At 48.6% G+C, this 14,289-nt stretch overlaps 1 protein-coding gene across 4 annotated transcripts in view; it reads left to right on the forward strand.

Moving 5' to 3' along the window:
* The window catches only part of SFSWAP (splicing factor SWAP), an 87,645-nt gene that overhangs the window by 64,356 nt on the left and 9,000 nt on the right, over positions 1 to 14,289 (forward strand). For 3 of the 4 annotated variants that reach the window (XM_032654486.1, XM_032654487.1, XM_032654488.1), the window contains 2 exons: positions 5,135 to 5,400; positions 11,826 to 11,951. In XM_032654486.1, the coding sequence (XP_032510377.1) occupies positions 5,135 to 5,400; positions 11,826 to 11,951 (392 nt within the window). Of the gene's footprint in view, positions 1 to 5,134; positions 5,405 to 10,388; positions 10,541 to 11,825; positions 11,952 to 14,289 lie in introns of all 4 variants that reach the window. The other variant, XM_032654489.1, reaches the window with a different exon arrangement.

Consider the following 14,289-nt stretch of genomic DNA (forward strand, 5'->3'; position numbering starts at 1 on the left):
TTTCAGCTTAACTCAGTTAGAATTCAGGATTCAGGTCCTTGATCACACTGGCCACATCTCAAGCGCTCAGTAGCCGCACATGGCTCGTAGCTAACTGCAGTGGGGGGCAGTGCAGAAAGAGTATGTTTCCATCACTGCAGCCAGGTCTAGATTACAGAGCTAGCTGGGCATTTAAATCTCTTTTCCAGTAGTTTGAAAGCCTGGCTTGCTGCATCAGTCAGGGCCCTGATTACACGTGCTAGAAAAGCACCCGACGGCCCCCAGATGACTTAAGCAAGTCCAGTAACTAGCTGGGTTCACTTTCCGAGTTGTGAGGGTGGCGCAGCATGCTTGGGGCTCACGATGTCTCGAGGGTTCCTCTGCAGGCTCAGCCTCCTGGGTGGGCTGAACTCCGCAGCTCTGCTCCCTCCGGCCCCGGTCTCAGTGCCTCACTCCGCAGCCCCGCCCCGCTCAGTCTGGTCTTGAATCTGTTGACCTGGGCCAGACTCGGGTCACGTGCTTCTCCCTCATCGTAGCACGGTGGCCGGGGAGAGCAGAATGTTCTGATCTGTCTTCTGCTTCAGCTGGAGATCTTCATCCGGAATTCATGCACTGAGAGGGCAGGAAGGGCCAATGTCCACATCAACGGTGTTCTTGCAAGTAGGGGAGAGGGTGCCGGGCTGCAGAGAGAGCAGGGGGCCACCGCGCTTTTCTGAACAGCCCGAGTGATGTTTTCCTGAAATAGTTCTGTGGCTCATGTCGTTAATATCCACGAACCACCCCTCTGTGTTGTTGAGTCCGTGCCCCCTGCGCCAGCTGTGCACCCAGGAACGCCTTGGGTGTAGTTGAAGAGGCCAGAACACACGCCTGTCCTGACGTGTCCCAGGTGCTGGCCGCTCCCTGAACCTGGACGTAACGGAAGCCCTGCCTCTGAGCAGCCCTGGAGGCCCGGGCAGGCCAGGCCCTTCGGCTTGTGTTTGGGTAGAGCTCCTGCATCCAGCCGTCCTGTCTGGCAGTGCGGGCGGCCTGGAAGTCTCTTCAGCCTCACCCTGAATAAGGGCGTGACCCGCGCCTGCTTCCCCCTGGTGCGGTCGGTCACGAGAGCCACCGCCCTGCACGGTGGGACGCGTCATGAGGTTGCTTGGTTTCAGAAGTGGAGCCATGTTGGGGAGAGCGTACATCTCAGGACCCCGAGACGTGCTGGCACAGACAGCCTGCCCCTGGGGTCACCATTGTTGGGGGGCTGCCCCTGGGCGTGTGGGCTTGGTTATCCTTTTTTTTTTTCTTATTCTTAAGTCTAACTGCCGGGTTTTTAAAAAATATCCTCTTAGTACTTTTAGGCGGAAAAAAACAGTGAGGTCGTCACAATGCATCATCTTAATTCAGCCCAGCCAAGGCCCCCACCTCAGTTGCTGATTTTCACTTTAATGGTGAAGGGGGATCAGTCACTTTATTGGAATAAATAGACCCCATGACCTAATTACGAGTTATATTTTGAATATATTGATTCACTTATTCCCTCGCCTCAAAATGAAGTACTAAACTATAACCACAGTGCTGAAATAAGTATTCCTAATGACGGGCGTTAGTTAGGATAAAGGCAAAAGAAGCAGTAATAAAGTTCAGAGGTACAAATTACCAGGTTGGCAATAACGTATAAATAGGAATTCATCTGATAAGCTGCCACTCACCCTCGCCTGGTGTCCTGGACCGGCCGCCTGCAGGGTGCCTCGTCCACCTGGTCCTTATCCTTTGCAGACGTCCATCGTGGGGGCGTGTTTTCCCATCTCTCCCCCGTTTAGTGCAGCACTAATCATCACTAATTAGTACCGTGGTTCTGTCCTCATGTGCAGGAAAGGAGAACCCTGAGGGAGAAAGACAGCCATTCTGTGTCTCGCCTCACTCAACAAGCCACTTAGATAAAGGATGGAAACCATGTCTCAGTTCTTCTAAAATAGACTCTCTCTGCTTCTCCAGGGAAAATCTCCGCAGCAGCCCTGACTGCCCTGTGGCCCCTGGGGCCGTGACCACTAACTCCCCGTTGCTGGAGGCCTCGTGCATCCGGCGTGGAAGTGCTCATTGGCGCCTCTTAGCCCTACTTCCATCTCCTTGTTCGTGCCGTGTATATATTCCTAATTTAGAGTCCACAGTTACTGGGATTTTTTTTTTTTTTTGGCTGTGTTGGGTCTTCGTTTCTATGCGAGGGCTTTCTCTAGTTGCGGCGAGCAGGGCCCACTCTTCATCGCGGTGCGCGGGCCTCTCACTGTCGCGGCCTCTCGTTGCAGAGCACAGGCTCCAGACGTGCAGGCTCAGTAGTTGTGGCTCACGGGCCCAGTTGCCCCGCGGCATGTGTGATCTTCCCGGACCAGGGCTCGGACCCGTGTCCCCTGCATCGGCAGGCGGATTCTTAACCACTGCGCCACCAGGGAAGCCCTGGGATTTTTTAAATGCACTAAAAGCTGGTTCTTGCAGCCGAGCGGCAACAGGGTTCTCTACTAGGCAGCACGGCTGGCGGCACAGCCAGCACTTCCCTTCCGCCAGCCTTTAAAGTTAGAAAGCTCACTACATTTTATTTATTTTAGTCTTAACATATCATTTTGTATATAAGTTTATGGAGTGCCAGAGTGGGAGTTAGGTGTTCTTAGAAGTAAAGGTTCATTTCTACATGGTAGAATTGTTTAACAACAGCCAATTATTTTTAAATGTAACCCCAAAAATATTATTGCACTAAAAGATTTTGAAGTGAGAAAGACCTCTTTGATACGAAGAACTGTCTCACGATGAAATGGGTGCCCTGGAGACAATTTAGGCAGAGCCTTAAAAATGAACTGGGAAAAAAAAAAAAAAAAAACTGGGCAGCGCTGACATGGAGGAGATGAGCGAAGCCCAGCCAGGAACGGCAGGCGGCCCGTGCGCCCCCCGTTCTGCGGTGGCCCCGGCTACAAAGAGCAAACTGCTTTGGGAACAGAGCGTACTGTTCTTGAGCGATTCTCGGCCCTGCTGCCTCTCAGCTCACAAGGAAGGGAAGGTGTGAGAGACGGTGTTGTGAGTGTAAACAGTAGGCAGGCAGAGCACTGCCCTCGGGTCGCAGCCCTGACCCCTAACCCAGGGTGGCATCCTCTTCCGGCCGCAGGAGCACCGCCAGGGCAAAAAGCGCAACTTTAGAAGAACCATTTGCACAAAGTGTTGTTTTCCCTCATCCAGTTGGCCTTATCCAAATGGACCTGCGGAGAATAGAGGGGAGGCCGGTCCTGCTAGAGCCCAGCACCCGGCAGCAGCCAGCACCCACGCGGCCCACGAGACGGCCCCCGGGCTGCAGCCCCTCCCTGGGATTGTTTTCCGTAAACCTTACAGCTGAATCCTCCGAGGCACAAAATGACACATTGCAGACTTCTCGATATATCTCTGCTGGCTGTAGTTAAAATTCGTGTAAATGAATTGAGGAAATGACCTTTCTCAGGACGAGGGGAAGGGCTGCAGGTGGGTGGCCACAGCTGCAAATGTAAAATACCGGTGGTGGGTTTTTGGAGTTCTGGGTTTGTTGGGGTTTTTCACTTATTCATCTTACAACGTGATGTGGACAAATGTTAACGTCAATAAACATAGGATGTCACCACATCGTTCTTTCAAGCTGGTTTGTACTGACTCACTGCTGGGATGGGCCACAGTGAGCCAGGAGTGCACCCTTCTGACGGCCATGCAGGCAGCTTATCGTTCCTGCCATCGGAGAGTGCGATGTGGTCCTCAGGTGTGCGTCTCCAGCACTTTACAGTAAAGTCCCAGCGATGGGCGTGCTCTGGATGCCACAGCGCTGAGGGTGGTGGCTCCTTGATGTGTGTGCTGGTGTCCCACCGTGAGAGTTGAGGAGGCAGCGTCCTGAAGGTCTGTGCACTCCTCTGTGTGTCTGTCGTGCTTGGGTAAAGAGGTTTTTAAGGATGACTGATAACTTACTAAGTGCGGTACCGTGGTGTGGTGCATTCACATGGGTGGAGCACGGCAGACTTGCACTGATGGGATTATCTTGTTTGTGATTCCCATTAGTGGCTTTATTTTTTTCTTTCAGTTTTACTGAGATATAATTGTGTCAACGGACAAAAAGTGCACAACGTGAGAGTTGTGAGTTAAGTTTTATTTGGGGCAACATGAGGATGATAGCCCAGGAGACAGCCTCTCAGGAGCGCCGAGGAACTGCTCCGCAGAGGTTGGGGGCCCGGGGGTCAGTAGATAAGTGACTCTGGTGAGGGGGTGCATGCAGTCGAGCACACATCTTGGCAGAAGGTGGCTGCTCGTCACGAGGAGCAGATGTCACCATTAATGATGTTAGTGCTTTTCTAGGCATGAGGAGATGCAAGAAATTAGGCCCATAAAATCTTCTGAAACTCTATCTGAAGGCCTGTTCTGCCAGGTTTTCCCAGAGCACCGAGGGCCTCCTTCCTGATCTCCACCCAGAGCTCCTTTCAGGGGGTGTCAGAGGTCAGCGACAGCAGTGGCCAGTGTCTTCATCCTTGTAGAGCAGATGGCGAGTGACAGTTTTCTGGTTAGCAGTTGACACACAGCATTGTGTGTTCAAGGTACACAGCATGATCTCACTTACATATAGAACAAAATAACTACCACAGTAAGTTAGTAGGAGTTAGGAGTTAACATCCATCCCCTCACACAGGTACAAAGAAAGAAGGAGAGAAATGTATTTTCCTTGTGACAGAGAGTTTTTTAAAAATCAAAGAGGAACCTCTTCTGGTTCAGGCAGAGCAGAGGTTCATCAAAACGCGATACTAGAGGAATCTCCTTTTCGGTGGAAAGTCACAATTATTTACGAAAGAGCAAGCGGGGCTCTTTTCCTAACACAGTGCCCTTCGTGCCACGTTCCTTTCGTCAAATCCAGCTGCCACAGCGCAGCAGGCTTGGGAGGGAACCCTGCACGGGAAGGCTCGGCCGGGAGAGGTGGGCATTCAGCTCTTGACTTCGAAGGAGCCATCATTCTCCCTAAGATGCCAGGGCAGGAATTTTAGCACCACAGAGGGAGGCATGGTCCGCTCTAAGAGGTGTTGGTTTGTTATTGGTGAGAGGGCCCCAAAGTCGGAAGCTTATAAACACACATTTTTAAATGTCGCATTTTCCCTGTTAACATCCAGACGTTTGCTTCTGTTCCCAGGAAGCCAGTACTGTGTCCTGCCCTCTACTGGCCGGAGGCAGACCTCTGCCCACTTTAGACATTAAGCCTCCGGAAGGGCGCTCAAGCAAAAGCAAAGACCCGCCGAGAGAAGAAGAGAGAGAGAGGAAAAAGAAAAAGCACAAAAAACGGTCTCGAACAAGATCACGCTCTCCCAAGTACCATTCGTCATCCAAGTCCAGGTCTAGATCCCACTCGAAAGCAAAGCATTGTCTTCCCAGTGCCTATCGGACAGCACGGCGCTCGAGGTGGGTGTGCAGGGCGCCCTCGCGGCCGTGCATCTGGTGTGGGTGCAGACCCCCGCACCTGCTCACCAGCAGAGCTGGATGGAGCCTCCCTAGCCCAGCTCCCCGTAAGCACAGACCCACACACCTGCGTGTGTTGATGAGAGATGCGCCCTGCCAACCCAAATAAGATCTTTTCAAAATATTTTTTTAACCTGACTTTCTAAGGTTCATCAGCTACTGCCAGGTTTTTTAAAAAATAGAGGTATTTACATTTTAACAGGGCTTAGAAGCAGGCCTAGCATATCGGCTGAAATGTGTGGAAGATCCACAGGGTTGGGGGTCTTGGCTTGGTGTGAACGAGCAGGCTTTCCCAGCCTAACTCCTTGTGAATGTGCAGGTGGCGAAGCAGGAGGATTTGTGCTTTGGCTGTGTTCAGCTTCCCTGGCACAGCACCTACAAGTGCACATAAAGGAGGGAGCACAGTGGCACACATCTGTTTTCTCGATTAATTTGCTTCTCCAAACCTCTCACCCACAGTCACTGTTCAACCCAAAACCACCTTTACAAGGAGCCAGCTTTTGAGGAAGCAGCTTAACATTTCAGGCAACAGAAGTAATAAACATGAAAACCTGTAAGCATCACAGAATTTGCTGCTTAGTAAAGCAGGTATTTTTCTTTTTTTTAAAGCACCTGGCTTGCAGGAGGGTCAGGAAAGCAAATTTTTAATTTTAAAACTTACCTCATGCCTTCTGATTTATTACTGAACGTTGATTGGACTTCTCTCAGTTTCTCTTTAGCACAGCACTTGTACTGATCTAGTTCTTCTTCTACAGCTGCTGTTAGTTCTTTCCTTTCCGTGGGAAAAATGCAGGTGCCCTATACTTTTTATTTTTTAATGTTTAAAAAAAAGTGTACTTGTATACACATCTGCCTGTCTTAAATATATCCTAGAACAACATGCTTTCTCTATTTTCACCCAGACCAGACCTTAAAGGCTTGACAAGTATTTACACTTGTCTACAATGAAATTAGAATAAATTTGATCTTTGGCTCTCTGCATTTCTTTTTAATAAATTTATTTATTTTTGGCTGCATTGGTCTTTGTTGCTGCACGCGGGCTTTCTCTAGTTGTGGTGAGCGGGGGCTACTCTTGGTTGAGGTGTGCGGGCTTCTCATTGCTGTGGCTTCTCTTGCTGTGGAGCACGGGCTCTAGGTGCACGGGCTTCAGCAGTTGTGGCGTGCAGGCTTCAGTAATTGTGGCTCACAGGCTCTAGAGCACAGGCTCAGTAGTTGTGGCGCACGGGCTTAGTTGCTCCACGGCATGTGGGATCTTCCCGGACCGGGTCTCAAACCCGTGTCCCCTGCATTGGCAGGTGAATTCTTAACCACTGCGCCACCAGGGAAGTCCCGCTCTCTGCGTTTTTGCTAGTTCTTTAGACGTTCCATCACTCCTCCCTCCCTCTCCCTCTCCCTCTCTCTCTCTCCCTCTCTCTCTCTCTCTCTCTCTCTCTCTCTCTCTCTCTCACACACACACACACACACACACACACAGACACACACAGAGCTTGTTGTTTAACTAAATGAACAACTTTGCTGACATATTTTCAATTTTTGAAAGTCCCCAGAAACTTGTATGTATATATCAAAACTTTTTAAAGTTTCTTATTTGAAAAAATTTCTTATAACATTATATAGTGGAAATAAATAAATAGGCCTGTACAAGCCCTCTGAGTAATAACATACCCAGTAAAATTCTTCCTAGTTATCCTTTATTCCAGCGCTCAAAGAGAAGAGAGTATAATGCATTCATAAACCCCCATCTAGGGGGTTGGTAACTCTCAGGATTCCTTAGATTGTTTCCTAGTGTAAGAAATGAGTAGTTTTTCATGGTGAGTGCTCAGCACATATAGTAGGTGCCGTGTCTAGTACTGAAGTGAGCCTGTCTGGTCAGATGTGATGGCCACAGACCTTTCCCCCAGGTTGGTCTGTTCAGAACTGGAGGTGTTCGTGAAACACTTGGAATTTTAACTTTCTGGGATTTGTGTGATATTTATTGACTATCTATATATAATAGTAAGTCATTTTGTATGTTATTTTAATACATTTAAAATATTTTTTATTTTAGAATAGATTTACAGATTTTATATACAAGTATATTTTATATTGTTCTCATATATTCAGTGCTGACAACTGCAGGAAGCAAAATCCTAATCCTTAGTTTGTAATTTTCAGTTAAAAGAAAAAGTTAAGTTCAAAAAATTTTTAGTGTGAGTTCTGTGATGGCAAACCACCAGTTTTACCTTAATTTGACCTATAGTTAAAATGTTTGTAAAAAGAGCTGAGTTTTTTCATAACTCCCAGACATTTTCTTAATCTCAATAGTATCTGTGTGATACTTTTAGTTAATTTGAGTTAAATCAGCTGACTGAAGTTCACTAAATAAGTCAGATGTTTGATTTTGCAGTTTAGATAAAATGTCAAGGCAGAGTGCAACTTTATTATAAAATATTTTTAAAATAATATTATAAAACCAAACCTTCAAAGTATTTGTCCAGGAGTATTTGCCTTGACAGCTTATATGTGGCAGTGACGCTCCTTGAAATCAGACCACCTCTGAGCTCAGGGCCCAGAGGCGTGTTGTAGGTCTCTGATCAGAGGTACGGAGGAGAGACCAGCTGTCTCGTGGTGGGTCTCTGGGCCCTGGGGACATAAGTCAGATAAGTCACCTTCACCAGGTAGAACCCTGCTTCAGCTCTTATTTCTGAGAAGAGTGAGTTTTATTTGATAATACTGCCTTTTTTCTTAAGCTGGTTACAGACCTGCCTTCTTAATCCAGGCTCACACTAATAATTTCTAGGGATCCAACTGGATTTATAAAATGAAAGAGGTTGGTATTCTTGGTGATACGAATTGTTTGAAGTATAAAAAAAAGAAATTTAATTTTTAACCAAAATATTGAAGTTGCTAATGATACTGTCATAATTTTCTCTTTAACTATCTGTCTTTCCAGATAGACTAACCCATGACAGACATAATGTCTGCATAGGATATATAAGACTTGTTTCTTGGGCCTGACACAACTTAATTGTTTTAAAAAGACTACCGCCAGCTCCAAGTAAAATGACTTTTGTTAATACTTCTTTCTACTTGTTGTAGGATATTACAGTTGAAATATATTTTCTCTTGTATATTAACTTACTGAAATCCTGTATAAAATGTAGAAAGTTAAGATTAAAAAGCTTTTATGTCATAAGTAATTTTTATGTTAATATGTTAATGCTCTTATGGTTGAAGTCCCATTTATCAAATTTGTCTAAATTATAGATGACTCTGGCTCTCCAAAGGTGAATTTGTCATAGAAAAATTTTTAGTTTTGGAAATCAGTCTTTTGCTTCTCAGAAAGCACAGTGATTACCGAAAGACAGTATTTGGTGTCTTTTGAATCAACATTGATTAAAGTATAAGACTTCTTTCTCTGTTGTTTTCTACTTTTATATCACATTAGGTTTTATACCTTAATGGGATGAAGATGTACTCATGCAGTTCACTGCCTAAAATTAAAATCCGCTTGTAACAGTGTAGGTATTTTAAACCAAAGCTCCATGAGACCGAAGCTTGAAGTGCAGCGCATTTGTAAGGCTTTTGATGAGATCGCATGCGGCCTCGTGTAGTTGGTTAGTTGGTGGGGGGTTGGTTTCGCTTGTTCGGAGGTTGGGGGGATTCTGGGTGGAACTCTGCAGCCCCGCGGCGTGAGGTGCTCTGTGTGGAGGAGGGCCAGGGGCCCCCCGTGTGGCTTCCAGAGGTCAGGCTCCCTCAGGGCTTTCACTCGGGGAGGGGCCTGGGAGCTGGGGGTTAATGTGGCTTTTGCAAGTGCTCTATTTAATGTTCAAAAAGAACTCAGGCGGGCAAAATTGGGGTCGTATTTTAGTTTGAAATTTGTAATTCCTTACGTTTTCCCCCTGATAAACTGCGTAGCAAACGGGTGAGGGTGGTTGGTTTAATCTCCTGATCCAGGCCCTTAAAGGAGGATGGGGTGCTTGACGTTCCCCCAGACGCCGGCTCACGTGCTGGTGTCCAGGAAGTGGGTCGTAACCCCAGGCAGAGCCGTGGCCGCCGTGTTGGTAACGGCGCTGCGGGGAGACGCTGTCCCCGCAGGAGGGGAGGAAGGGTGTGCGGATGAAGTCGGGTCCACAGTTCAAGCTTGAGAAGAACTAAAACCTGGGAGCCTCTTGCTTGTTCAGCGTGGTTGGTACCAGATCCTTGCTGCCAGGTCCCCAGCCTGGTTGGTGCCAGATCCTTGGTACCAGATCGTTGCTGCTTGTTCAGTTCCGTGAGGACCTGTGAGTAGTAAAGTAACAGGAATGGAGGAAGTGGGTTCCTGAAATGGTTAAACACTGGTGCAGAGAAGCTATTTATAAATATCGCTGTCATTCAGATGAGAAGTCTCCTTATGACTCCTTTTGAAAGCAAACCATTATGATCATTTAAGAAAAAAAACCTGAGTTGCATCATGCTTGAAAATTTTTAAATTCAGACTATTTCATTTTCTTTATGAGGAGGCCTCCGGTCACGTTATACAGATGATTTACTTACAAAATGGACTTTCTGTTTCTTGCACTGTGCCATGGTAGCAATATTCAGACCCTACTTAACAGAATAAAAGCATTGGAGCTTCTTTAATTCAAATAAAACCTAAGAATCATCTGGTGTAGCTCATGGCCCTTCGTTCTGAGATGGGCTTTTTCCCAGGTAACTTGGAATCTACTGGTAACAGGCACTTCACTTCAAAGAAAGCACCAGTGGCCACTGCAGAGTGGTATTGTATGTCAAAGTTAGGGATTTGCAGACAGTAAAAACTAGTTTATTTTCCTGATTATTGAGTTTATTGTAGAAGTCTGTGTTTAAGCGTTCCGTAGGTGCTATGGCTTTGATTGAGCAGAGCTTTTTCCGGGGCTCTAGCACCGCGCAGCCCAGCACATGTCATTCTGAATGTTAAGTGTGTACCACAGACCCACGGCCTCCCAGGGGTGCTGAGCTCGGAGCCTTGTCAGGGCAGCTCGGCAGTGGCGGCAGCACAGCAAGGCATTTATTGGGCAGCCTCAGCCACGAACAGATTTGACTCCTGGAGCTCTTTTGAGGGCAAGCCTGGTAAAGTGTCAAGGTGTCTGACTGACCTCACCTTTGTAATCGTTACTTAAATCTTAGGAAAGCTGTGGAAACAAAAATCACAACCATTGTATAAGCTGAAAAGCAGTTGTGTCAGAGGAGCCCCAGAGCCGAGGCGCGCGCGTTTCTCCCGGAGCAGGTCATTCCGTGGCTGCGGTGTTTTTCAGGAGTGACTCAGCGTTCCCCCTGTGACACAGAGGGTGGAATGTGATTACGAGCTGATCTTTGCAACAACGGTGTGCGTTGTTGGGGGTTTTACTGTGACTTAAAATGATTCAGTGTAGAACTTCTTTAGATGACAAAATCAAAACCTCTTCTGTATGTCGTTTTTTGAGTGGGTTGTCATAGAAACAGTAACGGAAAGAAAATCCCCCCCCCCCCAGATTTCTGCTTATTTCAGGTCTCCCCAAAACAGTAATTTCACTGAATGGACAAAAAACTAAAATAAGAGTCCTAAACGCACTGTTAAAGGGCCGTCCGTTAGGACCGTGGCCCCGTGGGTGAGGGTCTCGAGTTGGAGTTCTGCGTGCTGGTGTCTAGGGCACGGTTGCCGTGTGTGGGTCACGGCACTGCACAAATAGAATAGTCCTCTTCCAGGCACAGGAAAGGGAAGAAAAAATATTAGACATCTCATAAACAAATGATTTAGCCAGAACTTTCATGGGAACGGCATGGTCTGAATTGGATTGAAGGTTCAGGCTTCCTGCCAGTGGGCCTGCAGCCCGTTCCTCATGCTGAGAGGCCATAAGATGAGTGCAAACGAGAGATTTCCAGGGGGTCCTCGAACTTCATCACGTTTCAGTTTCCTCCTCTTGCCAGTGTTCAGAACAAGTGGAAACGGCTCACTTGGACCTTGTTGCCTTTGCTTACCTAATTTTGACAGCAATACCAGTGAGCTGAACGTGTTTTAGGGAGACCAGATGGGCAAAGGCAAGAGAAAGGAAGAGCAGCAGCGGGCCTGCGTCCGCCAGGAACTGCAGGGACCCAGTGGGCGGGAGCTGGCTCCTGCTGAGTGTCCGCACCAGCAGCCCATGGCTCCAGCCTCAGCATGAGTTGTGCCCCACTTAGAAGCTTAGCATTGGTGTCGAGAGCGTTCTGCCTCTGAGCCTGGATCCAGTTCCGGGTCAGCAGAGTAGGGAGGCTGGGGGCGGGCCTTGCAAGGACAGGCAGGGACCCATCACGCCCCATGGGCTCAGGCCAGGGCTGGCCTCCGTCTCAGCAGTGGAGGTGCTCCCCTGCCCACCCCACACAGGACTGAAATGCCTGCTTTCCTCTGCCAGGTCCCGGTCCCGGTCCCCTCGGAGACGAGCGCACTCCCCCGAGAGACGGCGGGAGGACAGGAGTGTCCCCACTGCCTACCGAATGAGTAACAGCCCTGGAGTCAGCAGGAAGCGGACCCGGTCCAGGTAGGCGGCGGAGCTTTCGCAGACACGGGACCTGCGCTGGAAGGTGGGGCTCCCACGTCTCCGGCACAGAGCTGTCCGGAACCGGGGAGCAGCTGCTTTGGCCGATCCCGAGTCATCCTGGCAGCGTTCTCACTGCTCTGGAGCTCAGAAGCAGAGGGCGCTTGCCTGTGCTGGAACACGTCTGTCTTTGCACGTGGTTGGCCCTGCTGGGAGCTCTTGGGGTCACATTTCCCACAAGCCTAGCTGCCCCTAGACCCCCACACGCGGCTCCTTACCCTTCACGTGTTGAGAAGGGGAAGGAGTGGAGGGGCGACTGACAAGGAGAATCCGAAGTTCAGATTTCAGGTGGATCCCTCCTGCCGCCCAGGTGGCCACGCCTCGGCTGCAGCTCCCAGGAGACTGCCACAGGGTCCTCGTGGGGTCTGAGAGCAGGGAGAGGGCCCATCCTCTGGCCCCTTGACCGCTAGGAGAGACCTGTCTAGTTGAGGAGAGTGAGGGAGGCTGGTTCCCATGTCGCCGTCACCCCCAGTCTGGGCCTTGGACGCTCAGCAAGCCAGGGCCCCTGCCCCCGCTCCCAGGAAGAGAGCTCCGGGGCTGACCTCTGCCACCAGAGGCCCTGGCACCACCACTGACTTGAGGAGACACAGGACCCAAGCCAGGAGCATGGCCGGTGGACCAGTGGGCGTTTCCCTCTCGGCTGAGGGGTGCCATCTGGGGATCGTCCCGTCCAGCGTGGGTGATGCCACCTGAATGCTTTTTGTCACTTGGCTTCTGTATTTCCATTCTCCTTGAAAATGAGGGCTTCCCATTTTTTGTGTCCCTGCACTGGAGTTAAGGCAGGCCCCGGCTCTGGTAGGTAGACAAGGAGCATTGCTGGCCCGGTGACCAAGGCACCCAGAAAAGGGCAAGACGCCATTGTTGCCCATCGTAGTCTCAGACTTCATGATGCCATGCTGCTGAGTGTCAGGACACCCGGGGTTCCAGAACCTTCCAGGGTCTTCCAGAGGACAAATCTGCATTTCAGGTGTCCACCGTTCTTGGCCAAATGAACCCAGCCATCACCCAAACCTGCCTCAGAGACGCCCCTCCATCAGCAAACATGCTCAACAGGAGCAGTTGTTTTTTTTTTTTTAACATCTTTATTGGAGTGTAGTTGCTTTACAATGATGTGTTAGTTTCTGCTGTACAGCAGAGTGACTCAGCTACATGTGTACATGCAGGAGCAGCTCTGAAAGGCATTTCTAACTGAAAAATGTTCCTGCAGTCCGGCTAGTTATGCAGTAGTTCCATTAAATGATAAAATGTCATCTCTTTTTCTTAAAACAGAAAAATCAGGAAAGGAGCTGTAAAACTGATATATTTCAGTGAAGGCTTCGTGTACAGACTCACTCCGTCTGTTTATAAATTTCATTTTGTGCCTTGGAACTCCCACGCTAAGCATACGTGACTGTTACAGGATGAAATGATGAAAATTGAGTCCATTTTAAACTTTATTCCTTATGCAAGTAATTGACATTTGAAATTTATCATCACCCTTGGTACATGTAAAGGGCATGGTCTAAAATTAACTCCTTGGAGCCGAAGATCTCTCCTAACAGAAGAGTTCTTGCTTTGCCCTCAAATTAACCTTTGCATTAAAAGAGCTATCACTAGAGAAGATGGTGATTATATTAAGATTCATCAGAGCTTGTGCTATCATCAGAACTTTAATAAGTCAGATAAAAGAAGTTAAGATTCAACTTACTGCAGGGCCTAGCTACCCTGCCCTGATAGATGGGATCAAGCCTGTGACCTGACTCAGAGGTCGTGGACAGTGCTGGACTCAGGGGGAACCCGGTAGAGGTGAACATGTGCATGATTTCCTGGGCTTGATTATAAACCCAGAGTTTCTGTAGGCCAAGAATATGTTCTGTTAGCAGGCGAGTTTTGTTAACCCAGCAGTCAGGCTGTCCCCTCCGTCCTTCTACCCGGAGTAGCTTCGGGGTCTCTGCTTCAGTGCGGCAGCAGGTGACTAATTCGTCCACCAAGTCAGGGTCACTTTAATCCCGTCAGGTCACCCCAACTGAGGGGAAAGTGCCTCCTGCCAGATTTGAAGGATTATTTCTACAAGCTGATCACCGAGTGCTTCTTTCACTGAGTTTTTTTTTCTATTTTATTTTTTTTTAACTTAACATTTTGTTTAAATTAGTTTATTTATTATTTTTGACTGCGTTGGTTCTTCATTGCTGCGCACGGGCTTTCTCTAGTTGCGGCGAGCGGGGGCTGCTCTTCGTTGCGGTGTGTGGGCTTCTCACTGCGGTGGCCTCTCTTTTTGCGGAGCACGGACTCTAGAGTGCAG

This window comes from Phocoena sinus, chromosome 14 (genome assembly GCF_008692025.1).
Source record: "Phocoena sinus isolate mPhoSin1 chromosome 14, mPhoSin1.pri, whole genome shotgun sequence".
In the NCBI taxonomy this organism is placed as follows: Eukaryota; Metazoa; Chordata; class Mammalia; order Artiodactyla; family Phocoenidae; genus Phocoena; species Phocoena sinus.